The 19,929-nt window shown below is 38.6% G+C and overlaps 2 protein-coding genes and 1 long non-coding RNA gene across 3 annotated transcripts; 2 read left to right on the top strand and 1 right to left on the bottom strand.

Annotated features, from left to right (window-relative positions):
* Nucleotides 1-4,394: 4,394 nt before the first annotated feature.
* On the top strand, nucleotides 4,395-6,357 carry LOC149097379 (orexin receptor type 2-like). Its single transcript, XM_089278985.1, has one exon. The coding sequence runs from the start codon at nucleotides 4,970-4,972 to the stop codon at nucleotides 6,110-6,112; it is 1,143 nt and encodes a 380-aa protein (XP_089135111.1). The 5' UTR covers nucleotides 4,395-4,969; the 3' UTR covers nucleotides 6,113-6,357.
* Nucleotides 6,358-9,575: 3,218 nt separating this feature from the next.
* LOC149097378 (orexin/Hypocretin receptor type 1-like) lies at nucleotides 9,576-11,000 on the bottom strand. Its single transcript, XM_089280369.1, has one exon. It carries the CDS (start codon nucleotides 10,856-10,858, stop codon nucleotides 9,950-9,952), a length of 909 nt encoding a protein of 302 aa, XP_089136495.1. The 5' UTR covers nucleotides 10,859-11,000; the 3' UTR covers nucleotides 9,576-9,949.
* Nucleotides 11,001-17,038: 6,038 nt separating this feature from the next.
* Nucleotides 17,039-19,131, top strand: LOC149097377 (uncharacterized). Its single transcript, XR_016204362.1, has 2 exons — nucleotides 17,039-17,268; nucleotides 19,082-19,131. It is a non-coding gene; the product is annotated as an uncharacterized LOC149097377 (long non-coding RNA).
* Nucleotides 19,132-19,929: the final 798 nt, after the last annotated feature.

Below are 19,929 nucleotides of genomic sequence, written 5' to 3'. Positions count from 1 at the left end.
TGTTCAGGCTCCCTTTCAAGAAAGCAGGCTTAGGTTTCCATTTCACCCGCGTAAAAAAATACCTTAATTCGACCAAGAGCATTCAGTTTCATTGTTTATAAAACAATCGGAAGGTTGCAGCTGACCCTTTCCTTTAAAAATTTCGCGGTCGTTCGCGAAAACGAGTCGAGATAGAGGTGAAATTCCGACTCCATGCATAAGGAACATTTTCGTTTTTGGATCAACCAAGTGTATCTCAGTAACTTCAGTAATCATAGATTATAATTTTGAGAAAGCGTACTGATAGTCTTTCTGTAACCATACAGCGCAGCCGACACAAAGGCTGGCAGAATTTCCGATGCCCAAATGTCACGGAAGATGTCAATTAACAGATTTACACTGAATATGTCGAATTCAAGATTGAACATCGAATCTATTATTTCAATTGGCCTGACGGTTTTACTCTGGACTGGGCGCACGAGTTATCTACTCGCATCTGAATGGCTTATAAGTAATGAGATTGAGTGGACTACATCAGAGCTTGCACTTGCACCGAATCGTGAAATAATCCCTATAATCTGGAGGTTTTCTTTTTCGTGACTATTTTGGTATATTTACAGTCTAGAAAGGCAAAAGATTCATTCTCGAGTTTGTGCAAACAAAACAAAATAAATAAATAAAAAATCTGCTTTCCCAGGCTATAAGGAGGGCCTCAATGCCTCCGACGGTTGATATTTTAAAAAAATAGCTCTGACGGTTAAACTTTCGGCTGTTTGTAGGTTGACTGTCAACGTTTAGTGATAATGGATATATAAGGATAAAATTCCGCCGGAATATTGAAGCTCAATGTTTACCGTTGTCTTTTTGGCTGTTTTAATATGTCATAGATAAACAGGTCACTCTTGAATGTGAAGGAATACAGATGTATATTCAACGATGCAAGATTACGTGGTAGTCGATGGTAAGGCTAACTAAATACAGAAGTACCAAAACTTAAGGGGGTATGATACCCTAAAATATGGCGATGTTCATGAAAAATTCAATTTCTTGGAAATACCAGACTTAAAACCCTTGAGGACTTGTCAAAAAAACTCTGAAACGATCTTGCCGAATTTTCTTCAAGATGAGTGTGAAATTTAAGGAAAGTGCACAGTGGTATATGTTTTTTCACGTAGCAACGGCCATAGCAACGACTGTTTGCTATACGAACGTGACCAAAAATATAGTTTAGTTTTAACAAATATGAACGAAACTATTTAGAAAAAACTTTAAAGACATGGACAACTCTATTGGTATGATTGGTTGTGAAAAGCTTTGCCATCACAGGCTAATTCATTTCCCTTATGAAAAGGAATATTTCCCACAACTGCGGTAACTTTTTACAAAATAGAACAACCATTGCACCCCCTCCCCCGAGATCCAATCTGCACCCCCTCCGCTATTTGTGGCTTGTTATATGCTTAATTCTTCGTGTAAGAAACTTAAAGTGCATTTTTCTCAAAAGTTTACTTTTGTACCGACTGACTCCGTGCCAACATTTCTACTTTGCAAGGTTTTTAAGTAGAATTTCCGAAACTTGGGCTCATCAAGGACCAATAGTGTCGTGATGTTATAAACCTAAAAAATCGTAACATTTTAACGTCTGTCACGTGACATGAGAAGATTTGTCCACTGGGTGTGGTAAAAAAAAAGGTTATTTCCAAATAGAGCCTGTAGAAAGCACTGAAAATAAGAGTTAACTGTCAAAACTTAGGTTCATTGCACAGAACAAAACAGAAACTTACACGATATGCTAATTTGACAGTCAAATCTTGTTTTGTAAAAGAGCAGGAAGTGTTGGCGTCAATACTGTAAAACACTACCTAAAAAGACTGTGGCTGGTTTCCATAGCAACCATTTTGAGTAAAACTCTAGAAATTTAATTTCTCTTCTTGAGTGCAATAGAACACAATTGATCTTTCTTCACCATATTTACAAAATCTTTTTGGTCCATTTGAGGGTACCATACCACCTTAACTATGATGGAGGATCGGGCCCGAAACGTAATGTTATATATTTGACTTTAAGGCACAATTTTATTTACAATTTATATCTTTTGAACTAAATAGTAGTGCGTTAATTTGTGAAGACAGCGACCGGTTTTAATATCGTGAACTGTGACATATACGCCATGTGCTTACACAAGTCAGGGGGAGGGTTGTTATAAGTGCAATGAAAAAAACGCTTTGGAAATGAGCTGAGTGTTGACTAGTTTTTCATTTAAGGTTTTTTAATTAAACTTCAAAACATAAAATCAATCAAATTCATTTCATTTTAAACTAGACATACTGTCGGGGGGTCTTAAAGTTGGAAATAATTTTTTTGTTGACAGATTGATAGGCCCATCGGTAACCGCGAGGTGGGCGTATAAGAGTTAAGGGTATATCATGCTATTACTAATTAACGCGAGTTTTGCAACCGCAAGTGTTTCTAGACAGATAACTTCGTAATGAAAAATGCACCTGGTCTTATGATCGATGTTCGAGGTATGCGTTTTATCTCGTTTGAGGTGGAGCGGCAAAGCCCGTTACTCTCTTCTACCCGAAGGGTAGCGTTTTACCATGTTTTAATCTGAAATGAAGTTGTGGCATAGGGTCTCCTCATCTTCCAGTATTAAAATCCGGCTCAAACAAAGAGTTAAAAAATGAAGTATATTAAAACATTCAAACGACAAAAATCGAATTGCCGCCTTGGTACGCTAGCGTTCATGTCTAAAAACGGGTGTGGAAATTATAAAGAAAAATAACTCATTTTAAAACCTCATAACTCTATTTCAGTAAGACAGCGCCTCTTCCCGAAAGATCGAGATATCATTGTTTTCTCTCATTTTGTAAGCCTTCTGTCCAGATATTTTTTCCGGATGAACACAGCTCCAAAAAAAAAAAAACACTACCAAAGGATACTGGGGATTGATAACATAACATGACCTTAGATTCAGCTGATGAAATATTTGAGGAGGACAAAATAGGTTTTTATCTTGTATGTTTGTCTGAGTTGAAGACTCACCTCTGCCGGTTTCAATCTGCCGTGTTTCACAATACCACTTTATAACCTACTTTCTATACAGAATAAAACCGCTAAGAGCTGTACAGGTTCTGCCGCGCAGGACTAAAACTACTGTTACCGTTACAGTAGAGGATAACTGTCACACTACCGTACAACCACTACACAACTGAAAACTGAGGGCCGCACAAGAGGTGTAAAAGACCGTAGCATTATCAAAAATTATGCTATTCGTGAAGTTTACTTACAACTCGTGTTTAACATCGCAATTGTGGACTAAACTTTAGCTCAGTGACGTGTACTGGAAGTCAACAAGTAGATCCATTAAATACAACTTTGCCTTTTTGACGCCGCCAGCCTACGTCCACTAGCTGCTTGAAAAATTTTTGTCATGGCCATCTCTCCAGGATAAATGTTGTGATAAAAAAAACGCTCAAGAAAGTTCTTTTTAGCTTGAATATTAAGCGTAACTGAAGAATTTGAGCATTGTAAATCATTTTCAACAACTTAAGATTGTTTTGTTTTACAAAAAGCGGAAGATCACGTCTGCACGTTCAATCGCTTGAGCCTTTTACCTTGCCTACTATCTATTACAAATGTGTTGTAGAACATATTAAATTGACTTTTCAGTTTACAGCTGCTTCCACAGTTGCAAAATATATACTAAGTTGTTTTAATGCTTAATCCCAGTGATGTTACTTTAAGACATGTCTGAGGTGGAATCATAATCCAAATATTATTGTATTCAGAACCATTCGGTCACATGGCGCTTTTGGAAGCGACTAATTCAGCTCTCTTGAGCACTGCATCGACACTGCAGGTTTTGGGTGGCTTGGTTTTAACACCACAGCAAACTAAAAAGTGGGCGGAGCAGCTCTTAAACCAAAGGAAGTTGAGTGATGTGTAATATAGAGTGATGATGATGTTAAAGAACAGCTGCATCGCGATAATAAACTCTTATTTTCAGGCTCCTTTAGGCAGTACACCAGTAATATTTTTCTGTTCAGTACTAAACCTAGAGTTATAATGCAAAAACCTAATCATAAATCGTCAAAATCATCTAGCAGGTACCGCTTTTGACTGCATGCGTTATTTTGCTTTCAAAAAAGCACACTTTTATATTTCATCATTTTTAAACAAGCGAAAAATATATTTTTTGAAATATCTCCGGCTTTGTCGGTGAAAGATTAATCGTAGATCAATTAAAATCAGTTAATGACAAAAGGCTATAGTCTAGCTAGAAAGACCATTTTATAATGAAAAATATTCACCAATGCCGTCGTGCTAGCAATATACTTCTTGCCATTCACAAGTTGACAAACTTGCCGAGATGTCAGAACAGGCAATTACTCTCAATAAAAAGCGGGCTTTTTATGAAAAGGTCAAAGCAAAGCTGTCAATACAATCTAAGCTAAGAACCGCTTCCAGCGCTTCTGTGGAATATATTACTGATTATGGTATTTCAGGATGATGCGGTGCTGATGTCGTGCATGATCAATTCGCTCGTGAAGGCACTGCGTTACGAGTCATTACTGATCTAAACTTAAACCTCCAGCTACATCTATCACTCTTAGCTATTCACAGACAGAGTTTCATCACCCTCACGTTTCTTTGCAAGCAACAACAATGAATTGAATTTAACTCAATACATTTTACGGTAACGTTGATCTCCACACAAGCCCCAAGAAACAACAAGTGAACCGTTCCTGACACTCCACGAATTTACAAATTCGTCGAAATAACAGACAAAATAGACTGTCAGTGGCTTCAATAGAAACAGTAAACAACCTTTTACCACGACCCGCCCACAGTGTGAATGTTTAATTCTGGTTTGATGCGATGTCATGAGCTCGTTTACTTATCTAAAGCTGAAATTTCTACCTATACGACGTGCAATTAGTTTCTGTCTCAGTCGTCTGATTCACCCTCGCCTGGTCAAGTAGCAACAATGAATGCGACTCAATACGGCTTCAACTTCTACACAGAAGCGTCAGGAAATACAACGAATTTTTTCCAGGAACCAAATAGCTTGAAAAATTTTCGTCTAACGTTGATTTCGATGGTGATTTTTAGCAGCGTCGTGGGTAACTTTATGGTTTGTACAACTGTATGGAAGATATCGTATCGTAAACCTTTCTCCTACGATTTAGTAGCAAACGTAGCTGTAGCCGAGTTAATCAACTCATTGTGTATATCCATCATCGTGTTTTACGAAGAAACGGGCACCTGGACTCTTGGAAAAACAGCCTGCATCTTGACCAATCCGCTTCTTGTGCTTACCATGTGTGTGATAACCAATTCGTTGGCCATCATCGCAGTTTACCGCTACCGAGCTACGCTCAACAAAACAAGACCATCTGGTCTCGTGAAGGCGCTCATAATTGCTGGAGTGTGGCTAATGGCCCTCGCAATAACACTGCCACTTTTTGTCAGGCGTAGACTAGTACGATATTCGACAGGGGACTTCGAATGCAGGTCATACTTCCCTGGGGACAAAAAATCTGACACCCCTGGTTATAACAAATACACCATAGTGCGGCTTATTTTCACGTTCGCTGTGCCCTACTGTGTTATCCTGTCGGCTTACATAGCCTTGGCCATCAAATTGAAGTTGTTTGTTCCTAAAAAAGAAAATAATCAGATCGACATGAGCTCATTTATATCTTCCGCCGCAAATGCAGCTGAACATGTGCAAGCCGATAATGCAAATGCCAGTCCAAACTCCAGTCCACGGCTGGCGGATGGAAGACCAAATATCAAGGCGGAAGCGCAAACACTTCATCTGGAAGGGAACATTAAAAATAGGCGAAGGAAAAGACAACTAACCGTCCAAAAAGCTGAAAATCAGTTATTGAGAATGATTTTTGTAATAATCTTAACATTTGTGGTTTGTTACACTCCATATCAGGTCATGTTCCTGTGGGAGTACTTCGGAGGAATCGAAAACTGGAAATTTTATTATCACCAACTCTTGCGCGATTATTTGTTTATTCTCAAATGTTTACCGAGCGCTGTTCACCCGATTTGTTACGGTGCTATGAACAGCATATTTGCCAGAGCGTTTTCAAGAATCTTCACGTGTTGGTGTTAAAAGGTTCCAGAACGAAAGGGTGGATTTTATCTTATTAGTTGCTTATACATAGGACCACAATAGGGGTTAGACCTGGATCAACCATTAGCAACTTGTGACAATATACGATATGTAAACAAGTTTTTTTATGAGCCACAAACAAGTTTGAGGCCTTCCCGATGCCATGCAATTTAAGAGGTTGATGTACAGTTAGCTCTACAAAGACTCTATTTCATCATTATGAAGCGTATAAGTGTTAATCCCCCCCCCCCCCCCCCCCGATGTAGATCTTATTACCACTCGGAAATTCCAGGACGATCAAGAAATATTCAATCTTGTAAAGCAAATGCTGCTCACTAGGACAGTTTGAGTCGCTTTCAACGCCTTTTTTCCTTCACGAAAATATTTACCCAACGCACTGGGAACAATCCGCCGGAGAACTGAGCACATCTCTAAACATTGCTTAATAAGAGGGATTATCTTCACACTATCTTCTGTGAATTGATATGTTTCCGAAACCGAGTTATCTAACTATTTCTGTGATTTATTTACTTGCACTAGCATGACAAAGTATTATTAAACATTAATCATAAACATATTCTAAAGAATTATTGGACGAGGGTTTTGTGTGATATCCAGAATAATCAAGGTCGAGGTAGGGGTTATCAGCCGAAGCCGAAGGCTGAGGCTGATGACCCTTACCGAAGGTTACCATTTTATTATACATTTATCGAAAAAAAAAAACGGAAGTCATGTTTTTGCTTCTTCACTGACGCCAAGCAAAACAAAGCGCGTGAACTTGACATGATTTTCCTTAGGAATCATGCTCCGCGGTCATACATGAGATGATTACCCGTGACCTTGAGTGTCCTTGACATGATTATTGTATAATCTCCAGAGATGACGTCACAAGCGCTGATTTCGAAAATTCACTGTACGCTTTCGGCCAATCAGAAAATAGAAAGTGAGTTCGATGTATAATAATACTTGTTAGTATACATATCGTTTCGGTAAGGGTTATCAGCCTCAGCCTTCGGCTTTGGCTGATAACCCCTACCTCGACCTTGATTATTCTGGATATCACAAAAACCTGATCCAATAATTGTTTATTATCTATTTTAAGCACCTTAACCATTTACTGTAATTTACTTGTGGTGTAATGTGTGTTATTTCGACCGTAACAACTTCATTATTTAGTCAGCATTCCACATTACTGAGTATTGAATGGAAACCCGAACAGACACACTGAAAGAGAGAGACGTCATAAATCTCCGCTAAGTAATCCTTTATGTCGTGCTTGTGTAGAATCCTTGGAACTGCTAATGGCAGTGATTGTATCGATTGAGACATATACATAGTTTCAGCTAGTTTAAATGCCTTGACCGGTTTGAACCGACCGTTAGACTTCACTAAACTGTTTGGCGTTTTCATGTACAGTGAACGTTGAATGGAACATGAACATATTACAGTCAAAATGTGTCAAGTGTTCCGTCCAAATAACGATGATGGCTTTTATTATTGATTCAGAGCGGATTTGATTGTAGGGTTGGAATTTTGAAAGTTGAACTGAATAGTGCCACAATCATTCAACCGTGGCTTCCACTCAAATATGGAATGCTTACTGGATTATGCACAGACTGATCACTTTAGTAACAGTCTGCATGACATTTCAAATGATAATCACATACACTGAATCACATGGCGTTTGGAACGCCAATATTTTTTAACAGTCACTTTTAAAGCAGCATTCATCATACTTACTCAGCTATCGCGAGTTGCTAAGGGAGAACTATTCCATAAATCGATCTGAAATTGTCCAGCTGTTTCGAACTGTACAGTCAGTTACAATTCTCCACAATTTTTCCTTCATGGTTGCCTTGATCAGGCATAGATTTGTCATCCGGCCCTCCTTAGGCTTGACGTGAGCGATCCCCTGTTTCACATTAGGATGCACTTTGTCTTTAATCCAATCAAAGTTCGATACATTGATAATGTTTGCCATGATTGAAAACCAAGAATACAAGAGGATCTGAGGTTTCAGGGGGCTATGTTTGCTGCTCAAAAACATTGGTGTCAAATTAGTTTTGTTATTTAAATTTAGCAACCATTAAACAGAAGAAGCTTTTGATTCAGAAGCCAAGGTGAGAACAGCTGCTCAAACAATTACATGGTGTTTTGTACAAGGCTGCCATAAGGAAAAAATTGACATATTTCCACTGATTTAAATTTACTATAAATTATAGTTACCAGCTTAAAGGAAGTGACATGAGGAAATGAAAGTGAGATTTGGACTGCAAAATCTAATCTAGAGACTTCCTCGAGACTTCCAATTCATCAAACTTTTTCGGCAAGTAGTGAGCAATAGGCTAGATGACACAAACAAAGCAAACTGAATAATCATGTTCATGGCCACGCATCAAGATGACGTTTATTACATCGATAGTAGTTAATTGATGAGGACTGATACACATAGGTCCGCAATTCGTACATATACCTACTTCGCTTTCTCGAAATGAGGGTTTCCAATGCACATAAACTTGACTAATAACCAGCCGCTATTTCTCTGGTCACAAAACTATACACAGTTTATCCAAAGTGGTCTGGAGCGAGAGCAGTTACGTGCTGGGCCCCTTGGCTTGATTGCCTATTTATTTTTCAACCAGAAAACTGACGACTGGGTTCGAGTTAGGTATCGTACAGCTGGTGAACAAGTTCAAGATAAATAGGCCGTTTCCGAGTTGCCCGTTTGCCTCTGTGTCAAAACGAGTCTTTCTGCGAAACCATTCATATGAAAATGAGTTGCGTCTACATATTCATTTTCATGCAAATCAAACCGTATAAAAGGTTTTGCAACAAGACTCGTTTTGAAACAGAGGCACAAGGTAACTTGGAAATTGCTTTTTGCAAACACCTATTTGTATTTAGCCCGAGTAAGGCATATGGCAGGCTAAAACGAGGAACGATCCGGTACTGAGGTGCTTCAAGAAGATGAAGCTGTTCAGTCTTCAACGCTTTTACTTTTCTTTAAGTACAATAACAAATAATTACTTCCAACCACTAAGGATTGCAACTATATCGAATCTATAGCTACAACTAACATTTACCGGTGAATAGTAAATATCATAACACCCTAGTCATTGAAATCTTTGTGTTAAGCTTTTTGGAAAGCTATCCTTAATGGGTCTATCTAACGAGAAGAGTCAGTTGAATGACTCTAAACGACAGCCAATTGAAAATGTTAAAAACAATATTGCAAAAATTGAAACAAAATCATCGAAATACTATAATTTCCATAATAATAGAATGAAACGTCTTCTGGAGACCCAAGTCAACCGAAGTAATAAACCCCACAGTTTCACTTTGTTCTCATATAACTTAGTGAAAAACGTTCAAGCATGAGTTTTTCAGTAGTAAACAAAGATGTTTGGGTTAAAAACGTCTTCAGCGATAGCAAATATGCCAACCGAGAACTATTGACGTTTGGAAAGTTTAAATTAAAAAAAACAATGTTTGTAAACAAATATTTTCCCTATGGTTTGAATGTAAAACTAGGACGAAGAATTATTTTGTGCCTCGACAGGAAATCATTCTGATAAAAGCTTTCCGATAAAACTTGCTCATCATTCCATAAAACACAGGATGCAAGGCGCTTGGCAAGCAGGTCAGAATAAAAACAAACCTGGTAAAAGTGAAACGATGCTGCCAGACTAAAAACGCCTCCACTTTAAATTCACGCAAAAGGAACTGAACTTGGAAAGGAATGTAGCACACAACAAAAATCAACACAATGACAAATACCATTCTCAGCAAGTCACTCTCTAGTTCAAAGTTACTTTTGTTGTTTCTCGTCAATTCATTTTAATTACGCAATAGATTGTGGGTGTTTTCGTTGTTACCTTCTTCAGAATTTCCACGAGGAGCGTTATTCATTTTTTCTGTTTTTCTCTCCACCGTTTCTGTCTTATCATTGATTGCAATGTCGACGAGCTCTATTTTTTCTTGGTTCATGTCCTCTACACACGTGGAGAGTTGAACCGCTGTAAGGGATTTGCTTTGTGCGTCTCGAAGTCTCTCGATGACAAATATGTGCTCCCTGAGTTTTTTGCTCACCAAAGCGTAGGATATCGCCATTATGACAAGTGGCATGGCAAAGTTGATCACAAACAGAACGACTGTATAAACATCTTGGTAGTGTGCATAGCCTTCTGGAAATATTTCTTCGCACGCGTGAATCTCGCAGTTGTCACCGTACGAATTCACAACACGGAAAACTGATGCGGGGACCGTTAGCCCGATAGACCCCACCCATGTGACAATTATAAGACAACAGATTTTTCGAGGAGTTGGTTTGGCGACCAGTGGTTTGACGAGGAGAAGACAGCGATAAAATGAAAGAATGGCTAATGTTGTTGTGATAACCAGCACACTTGTCATTTGTAAAGGATCCAGAATCTTGCACATAACGTATCCCAGCTTCCAAGAAAATGGCGGCTCGTCGGCGTGGATTGTGAAGACCGTAGAAACCGTGCTGAGAATTTCAGCGAAAGCCAAGTTGCTGACTAAGTAATGTGCAAACGGTTTAGTTCCAGGCTGCCTCCAGACTGCTCGACACACTACAAAGTTTCCAACCAGAGAGAGCACTGCTATCAGGCTGAACAAGACTGTTCGAATAATCCGTGATACTTGAGGTTCAGGAACGTATAAAGATGAAGTGCTGTTGGTGGCACCGGCAGCTGTTTGGTTGACACTGTCCCTAAAGCATGACATGACTTCAGCGATGACTTCTTGTCTTCGACTGAAAACCTTTTCGCCTGGTTGAAGGCTTGAACGTTAAGAAAGAAAAAAGGAGCTATTTCAGATCTTGTGGAGATTGTGTGGAGCGAACTTTGTTTTTCTTTCCGAAAAATAAATCAAGCGATCCCAGTGTGAGTAATAATTGTACCCGTTGCATTAGGTTTTTACTCTTAGCATTGGGAAGCCCACCCATTTGCGGTCATTTAATTCCCATTTCGAAATCAATTTCGCATTATAGATTAGCATAATGTCTTTGGGTAAAGGTGACAAACCAAAGAATCGATTAGAGAAAAATGTTGCAATGACCACTATGAAAACGATTAGCTGCAAACGTTATTTTACATATACTTTTTTTTACATCTCGGAATACAAACCATATAACTCAGCTTTTGATCCAGTCTTCAATCATTTGAGTCCCTAATTCAGGTGATTTAAACACGTTTAACATCACAGCCAAAAGAGTTAATTAAAATACTGCGGCCTCATGGTCGATCTCACGGAAGGACAACTGCAGGGTGTGATACGAGAAATATCTTACCATTGTTGGAGCTTGTTACACCATATGCATTAGAAGCCTGGCCAAAATAAAGTCATCTACTATCTGAAGTACTTCTTTCTGTCTGATTTTACAAGCTTTTTAGGAACAACCCTGAGAAATCTGGAACAAGGTCGGCCGTCAATGAAAGAAATCTAGAATATGGTCGGAAAAGTTCAAATAAGCCGATTAGCGGCTGGGAGAGCTGCGAAAACCTGCTTGTGTCTCATTGTGTAGACTGACTAAATTCAATGAAAGGGCGCAATGCAAAAACTTTAGACGTCTTATTGATACAGAATCTTACGTTTTAAAATGAAATAGAAACTTAAGTCGCATTCGTGTTAAGAATGAGAGGACAGAAAAGTATGTCAAGCAACAGCGACCAAGAAAAGCCAAGAATTAATTCATACTTCCTACAGCGTTTTGTTTTCTGTCATTGTCTTTTTCGAAGAAAACAGAAAATTATCTCATTTGTAAAATACTGATCTCCTGGCAACATCGTTAACAGGAGGAAAACTCATTTTTTCACCATCGATCGTTTTTTGTTTTGTTTTTACACTCTTTTTGATGTGTCCGTTATCTACAACTGGCAGACTGTTGACGACGGATTTTTGATAGACTGTGAATTACTTACCGGTGTTTTCTTTTTTCTTTATTTTTTTGAATTACAGGCGAGTTTTTCCTTATCATTTTATGCCTTTAAATCGTTTCTACGTGGTTTTGTTCCGTGTTTTGCCGTGTACATGTCATATAATTTGGGACATTCGGGTCCTTTTAGTCGACGAACTAATTGCAGATTATGAATTGGTAATGATTATAATGACACCAAGCACGTAAATGGTAATATTATCTACCATTTAGAGCTTCATTGTGTAAGAAAAAAATCGCCAGGTTAATATTGGCCAGATATGCTGACGAAAAGGAAAAACAGCTTGTTACTATTTTTTGTTACCATCTCAATGCTTTATTAGGACGTGACCGGCTTCATTTGCCTTTGAATTTTACATTCTACGTCTCTTATTTAAATTCCTACTTACTAATTAAAGCAAAAAGCAAGTTTCATTACCTACTAATCTTGAATTTAGATGACTGGTTTATTGAATAGGACCAAAAATATACATCAAGCAACCAGGGAATGCTTATTGGCGGTTAACAAAAAAGGATACATATACTGACTTGTTAAACGAAACTCTAAGGTGACCATTTACCTAACATTGCAATCAAGTTATGATCTTACACTGAGTAAATACTGAAAAAAAAACTCTTCGTTTTTCTTGTAAAATGTAATCGTCTTGGTGAGTTTTTTTTTGTTTTTGTTTTTAATGTTGGCTTATTTTCACTCCGCACGTGGTCATTTTTTACCGGCTTTTACTGTGTCTCGTACAATTAGGACCAGACGTATAATTAAGCCCTGCATGGCAAGCTTAAATAAGTGTTGGTCAAATTAATTCAAGGATTATTAATGCGGAAAGTTCTAAGAGATTCCATAAACATGCGGTCTGTGTATTGAGTGCCCTAAAGGACGAAACGAAAACGTGTAACGAAAAGATGCGAACTCGATGGCAAAAGGAATACTGCTGACTAGTTTATAATGGAAAACAACTGCCGGAGTAAAGCGAATAAAAGATTTCCTAGATATGCACAGATTTCATGCAGGTGCTTTTCTGAATATCTTAATCTGTATCATTCCAAATAGATAAATGAGCTATTATCTCTTGGAAGAAGAGTTCTGTACGGACGTTTTCACCTCTTATTTCAAGCGAGATTTACGCTTGTCTCTAGTACACCCTTCGTGCCGTTCCAATCGGTGATATCGCAAAAGAAAGTTTAAGTTATTAAACCGAGGCCGATTACTAGTCGATCTAAATCTTGTCTCGACTCAAAGTCAACTTAAGACTCAAAAGACTGAGCAACTCGAAATGGCTAGAATTCTCACCATTACAGTAAATTTGAACCGTACTCTTTCGATTCCAGGCTCTCGTTGACGGACCTACGCGCGGTCTTTGTTGTGTTCAGTAAGAAATCATGTTATCAATCGTACACAAGTCCGGCGTTGATTTCTTCAACTCATATTCACCGCTGAAATGTCAGCAATTGCTTTTATAGAAGCAATATAGTGTCTACTTTTTATGTGAATACTGCTCTGTGCCAATAATTTCCCGCACAAGCGAGAAGTAAGCGATCTTACATTACTTGGCTTCACACTAGAGCTTGTAAGTATAATCTAAGCGCACTTGGAACCTACTTTGAGTGTGAAGGGGTAAAATGTACTTACTTGAACTTTACGGCTTAGTGACCATGGAAACGTTCGTAGTTCAAAGAAGCCGAAGTGCTTCGCCAAGTATGGTCCACACCGCACTTGAGAACACACTTGACCAATAGGATATGGAAGCCAATTGAAAGCGATGTGCAGCGTTGCCATAATTCTGATAATCCGACCGATAAACAACTTGCTTGAATTTAATTTTCAGAGACAGCCTAAATCATCGCTTTTTATATCATCCAACACCAAATAATAATAATAATAAAATTCCAGCAAGAAAAATATTCTTTGTTCTTTTTTATATTAGTTTTAACTTCATACGCTAATAAATCATTAATTTCTTTTCCAAAACAAGTTGGACGTACGGTGAGGCAGTCTTTAATTTATTCCAACGTGTAACCTAAACTATACCGAGGATTTTACGAGCAAAAGTCGTTGTATAAAATCAAAAAAGACCATTCTCTAGAAATGCAAAATACAAAATGCTCTTCTGTAAATTAAAAACCAGCTGCTGTTTCAAGTTTCAACCAGGTCATTTCTTTAAGCCCGAACAACTCTGTTGAACATCGCACACTAAATTGCATTTTCTCGGTTAGCTAAAGCAAGAATAAAGCCCCAGGACAATTTATTTACGAAAACCGCTTGTTGTTGAGCCATTCTAGAGAAATACAGTAGCTGCCGTTTGTTCCTTTGTGTTGCTGCTATTGCTGTTTTGCTCTTTAGCAAGCCAACAGCATTTCTTCCCGATTTTACTGCCGAACAATCGCATTTGTGATATGTATGACTGATTTTACTGCGAAAGCGCTTCAAGTAATATACTTTTTCATCAGGTGTGAAGCCAAGTTTTCTAAAATGCGACTCACATTTTCAAGCGCACTTGAGTCAAGTGCTTACTTGAAACTAACTTAACTTCTAGTGTGAAGCCAAGTATTAACTTTGAATTATGTTTATATTTGTTGCAGTGACGTCTTCTCCTTCGTCAAAATGTTCCATATCCAGCATATCTATTTCTAACCTCCCAGTCAGCTCGTTGAGTACATAAACCAAGTTTACATTCCCTTTACATTTACCATCAGTTTGTCAAAACCGGTATATTGTGAGGGTAAGCGTAAGCTCAGCCCATAGGTCGGCGAAATTGGAAAATCGCCCATTATTACGATCGGTTGTCCCAATTGGTTTTTTTCCAACAAATGTTCAAGCTCCCGGGATCGCACCATCACTTGCTCCGCCAGAATAGAATTATGGTATTTGAAAGTAACGACCAAGTCGCGAGAGGTCGACTTGTCTCGTTTGAAGGGTTTTAATTTGCTCTTCGCGCCACAATGAGGAGTGGCGTGACTTGCAACTGGTGTCTCAGATTACATTTGGAAGTGCTTGAATTGAATGGCGGAAAGTATCGGTACCACTCCGACCAAAACAATCGAACGTGTGTGCGTTTCTCCTGCGTCGAAAAAGCAAATTTGTTTACTCTGTACTAAAGTGATTACGAACAAAGATTTTAAACAAAGATTGACGATATCGGGTGGTCGAAAAAGACCAAAGCTTGTTTGAATCTTGAAATGATCGCCAGAAAGGAGATATCCAGTGGCGAAGGTTCACTTTTGACAAACTTTTTGTACTGAAATTGCACAGACAAAAACAAAACCGTAGTTCGGAAGATTCTTGAAGTAAGAGAAAGCTTCGAATCATCGAGGAAGTCCATTGAAGCCGAGAAAGGTGGGGCAAACAATTCGGTTCTCAAGGGATATCCAGGGGACCCCTGATTGGTTGAAGCGTAGCGACCCATTTTTGGGTCGCTGAAACTGGCGGCAATCAAGCAGTAAAAGTCCTTCGTCCCGAGGGTACTGAATAAACAAGACGAAGGACTTTTCAGAAAGTCTAATTTATAGGGAACGGGAGCAAGACAGATAGGGGCGGAAGCCGGGAGATAAAGGTACGGGAAGCGGGAGAGCAGGGTACGGGAAGCGGGAGGTTCTGACCTCCCTGTCCCCCCTCCCCTTCCTAAGCATGCGTTCGATTTACTCAATTCCGGAATAAAAAACGGAATTGAAAACGGAGATTTTCAAAAACGATGACATCACGATAATCATGTGATTTTCCTGCCCGAATTTTTCTCAAACACAAATTATCCGGTGATTGTTGCTCTTTAAAATTTCTACGTCTTATTAGTCGCCCTATTTGCAGACGACGATCGAATAGTATCCCATGATGCAATTTTCTACGTACGTGACGCAACATCGAACTTATCATGGATTTCAGCGTGAAATAACGTGGTTTTCTCCGCGGTCTATTTCTTATATTTATTGCATTAAAAGGTTAGAAAAGTGCATTATTTAAATCTTTGACACGATTATAATGTTTTGTAAGTGTTTAAGAGAGCGGCCTTATTATAGTATTCTTGTCTTTGATTGTGTTATATGACTATTTGCATCACAAAGTGTTCGTTAACCCGTAACAAGGTCATGAATATTCGCTTTTCTTTGCACAGTATGTTGATGTCTTCGATTTTTGGGCACCACGCCAATAAATATAGACATAATAATGATTTTTGGCAAAGAAGTACCGAGAAGTACCCACATTTTTATGACCTTTTAAGCGATCGAAGTGGACTGAAATTTCGTAACATACCAGCGTTGCGTGTGTGAATGTCTGCTTCAAGTCTCAGTTCGTTTGGCGCTTTATTCCCGAGCTTGGTCATCTTTTAGAGTCAAAATGATTATTTTCGAAGGTGTTTTGGTTTTGGTCACTGCAAAATGCTCAGCAGTGATTATAACTAGGCTTAGTAATGGAGTGTTTAACTTCGTAAATTTCAATAGTTCAATGGAGCCGTAATCAAGAGATGTCATGCAGCAAACGGCACAACACGGAACAAGCCTGCTAAGAAGCGGACAAGAGATGTCAAAAGAAAAATCAGAAAACCCCTTTACTTCTGTTGTAACTTATTCGTATCAGCACAGGGCGTCTTACCCCAGCGAATAATTCGTCCGTAGGCGAATTCACAACAACCACAGGGACGAGAGCTCTTCTTCGTTCGTCCATGCTTTCCACATAGCTTTTATGTATTTCTCGACAGACCAACGAAACACAAGTAAAACCCTTCACTGTAACGGCAAAATTCTCCTTTGAAACGCAGTGAATATAAACTAACTCGGTACTCTTAAAAGCAGAAGCCACGGAATCTCATCGCGAGAGCGTGGAATAAATGATGATGTCACGTACGCAGTGATATTATAAGCCTAAACCCGATGCATCATAGGATACTATTCGATCGTCGTCTGGGCGGGGCGACGGTCGGGCGACGGGGCCTAAAATGAAGAAAAGTATGGTACACAAAATTATCATATATCAAGTACCTACCTAGAGTAAGCACTCGAGAATCCAACATGGCGACGCTATCAATTACAAAACGAGCATTTTCCATTTTTAAACGACCTTTTTTGCCTGCTGGAGAAAGTTTCAAATCGGCTAGAGCACTATCGATTACCAGCTATAAAAGGAAACTGTTCGGAGAAGAATCAGTGGAAAAGGCAACAGATGCTCACTCGAAACTTTTGACAGAAAAAGACACACTTTACGAGTTTGAATGTAAGTTTTGCCAATTTTAAAACGTCTCATCACTTATTATTAGATCAGAACATTATTGAAGCTTATGTCACAGCCCCTGATTGTTTTCTATAGACAGGAAATAATGCAGTTTCTCCAAAGCGTTGGGTAAAATAGAAACAGTGGAGTTTTACTGTAATCAAGCTTATAGCTCTAGTTAGCAATGATAAGCATTAATGGATCTATTCAAAGAGGACGGGAACCTTCGTATCTATTACATAGCTTTGGGGTCGATGCAAGTGGTGTAGACTTTTTTGTTTCTGCCCTGTACATACATTAAAAGCAAAGTATAAACTTAATTAGGGATAAACAAACAAAATGGCAGATTATCATTTTTTGTTTGGCAAAATAAGTAACTGAAGTATCATTGCCAGCCAAATCTAATCCAGCATATAAAGAGATTGTTCATGGGAAAACTGGAAGTTGCTGAACCATTAAACTAGATTTGAAGTTGCTAAATACAGTCGAACCTCGATTATCTGGACTCATTGGGACTAGACGAAATAGTCCTGATAATAGAGAGTCTGGAAAATCGAAATATGAATATTAATGAGGGACAAAACTGTTTAAATAAAGCAACATGTAATCATGAAACAACACTTTTACAAATCGCTTGGAAAACAATATGGTCTACTGTACGTCTTGAATCACTCAACTCTGAGCCAGTCAGAACTCATTCAAGTGTTCTTCATTCATTACGACGTGTGCGAACGCTGCTTTTGTTCTTTAAGAGCAAAACAAACTTGCTTTTGACTGCTCTTTTCAATGCTATAGTTTTAAAAGGAACATTGCTACGGATCTTGATCATGACTAATAAATATTTATGACAAAATTGGGACTAGGAAAAAGTCCGGATAATCAAGAAATCCGGATAATTGAGGTACAGATAATCAAGGTACAGATAATCGAGGTTTGACTGTGTATTGGTTCAAGTTTGTTACTTTTGTGGTGCAGCAGGTGTTACAACAACTTGAACTGAGTCAGATAGTGACTCGTCAGCAACCACCTCTCCTCGGCAACCAGTTTTCCAAAATACCAAAAGTTTCCAAGTCAAATCACTATATTTGGAACCTCTTGTAAGCGACCACTTCTCGTAAGTGAGCGCGACCACTTTTAGAGCGAAAAGTAGGAAATTTTCCTTTGTTTTTAACCTTAACCTTAAGTGACCACTTGACAGATAATGATGCGAAAAATGGAAAATAAGGTGTTGTAACATATTCTAATGAGAAAAAAATTTGACCCATTATGGTCTAAGCTCTTGTGAGCAATCACCTCCCATAAGCGACCACTTAGGCTTGACATTTTGGGTGGTCGCTTATGGGAGGTTCGACTATATGTAACAAAATAAATTTTTTCACTGAAGGTTCGGAGAGCAGACTGAGGGTAAAATGTAGACTGCACACTTTTTAACTGTGTTGTATAACCATTTCCCTTAATGAGAGCTAGCTGTGAACAGGCTATATGGAGCATTATTCCTGTTAACCTGAGTGATGTTCATACTATTCAGGCTAACAGGAGTGCAGTTTCACTCCAATTACCCGGATTTCTCGATTATCCGGACTTTTTCCTAGTCCCAATTTTGTCATGAATATTTATTGGCTTAGCCAATTGCGATCATCATTTTTCCCCGGGTCTGCAGTTAGCAGTCTTCATTTTACACTGACCGATTTGCAAATATGTACCAAGCTAAGATAATGTCGAAGTAAATATTCACCCATGTTGTTCGCTGACCGTAATAATTGTTTTAGCATAATTTTCAAAGGTAATATCATGAACTGTTTTGTCTTCTTTCTAGTCAATGATGTAAAGCCAGAATGTATTGAAGATTATGTTGCTCTGGTGTGAGTATCTCAATTTGTGATGGTGCCATTACAGTACATTACATTAGACAGGCCTTCTGATATTATGCGATGGTGCGATTTCGCACAATCGACCTCAAATCGCATGGGATCGCACAATTCACGAAACATCACATAATTTACAAAAGAACGCACAATATTCATAAAATAAAACATAAATCAACAAGTTTCTTAGGAATTCCTGCATAAATATGCCATTTTTAAGATGATTTACTTTGGAAAAAGCCTAAGAAACCTTTGTCACCTTCGATTTTGTAAACATTCGAGGCTGCAAGGCGTTATTTTGCATGTTGGGGACCTGGTACGAGTCTTATTCTTAAAGAGTCGCCAATTGGTGAAACACAAACATGCCCTTTGTTCAGATTAGCCAATCTGAATGGCTGATATATATACATTCGGACTCGATGGAGTTTATACGTTCGATTGGAAATATGGTTTGTTGTTTAGCTGGAAATGGTTCGACATTTTTAACCAAATGGCTTGTTTTACTGGCTACGTTATCTGTGTAGATGTTTGGTCGTAGTATGTTTTCGTCACCTCGCAAACTTTAACCAGCGAGATTTTTGAAACATGTTGAAGAAAATTTTATTCATGACAAAATTTCCTGCAGTCAACTTGTTCAGTACGGAGCCCAGTTCTCGGCCACAAAAAACGTAAACTTGTATTTCTTACCTTGGAATAGCCTTAAGGACTTAAAATTTCACGCACAACTAGCTTCAGCATTCAGTTTACACATGTTGAGCTATCGACTGCTGAATGGTGTTTTCTCCCGAGTAATAACGAA

The sequence above is a fragment of the Orbicella faveolata genome, unplaced genomic scaffold, assembly GCF_042242905.1.
Source record: "Orbicella faveolata isolate gen_17 unplaced genomic scaffold, um_ofav_v1 contig_47, whole genome shotgun sequence".
In the NCBI taxonomy this organism is placed as follows: domain Eukaryota; kingdom Metazoa; phylum Cnidaria; class Anthozoa; order Scleractinia; family Merulinidae; genus Orbicella; species Orbicella faveolata.
Note: the sequence above shows the minus strand (reverse complement) of the source record. Positions and strands in the feature narration are given on the sequence as shown.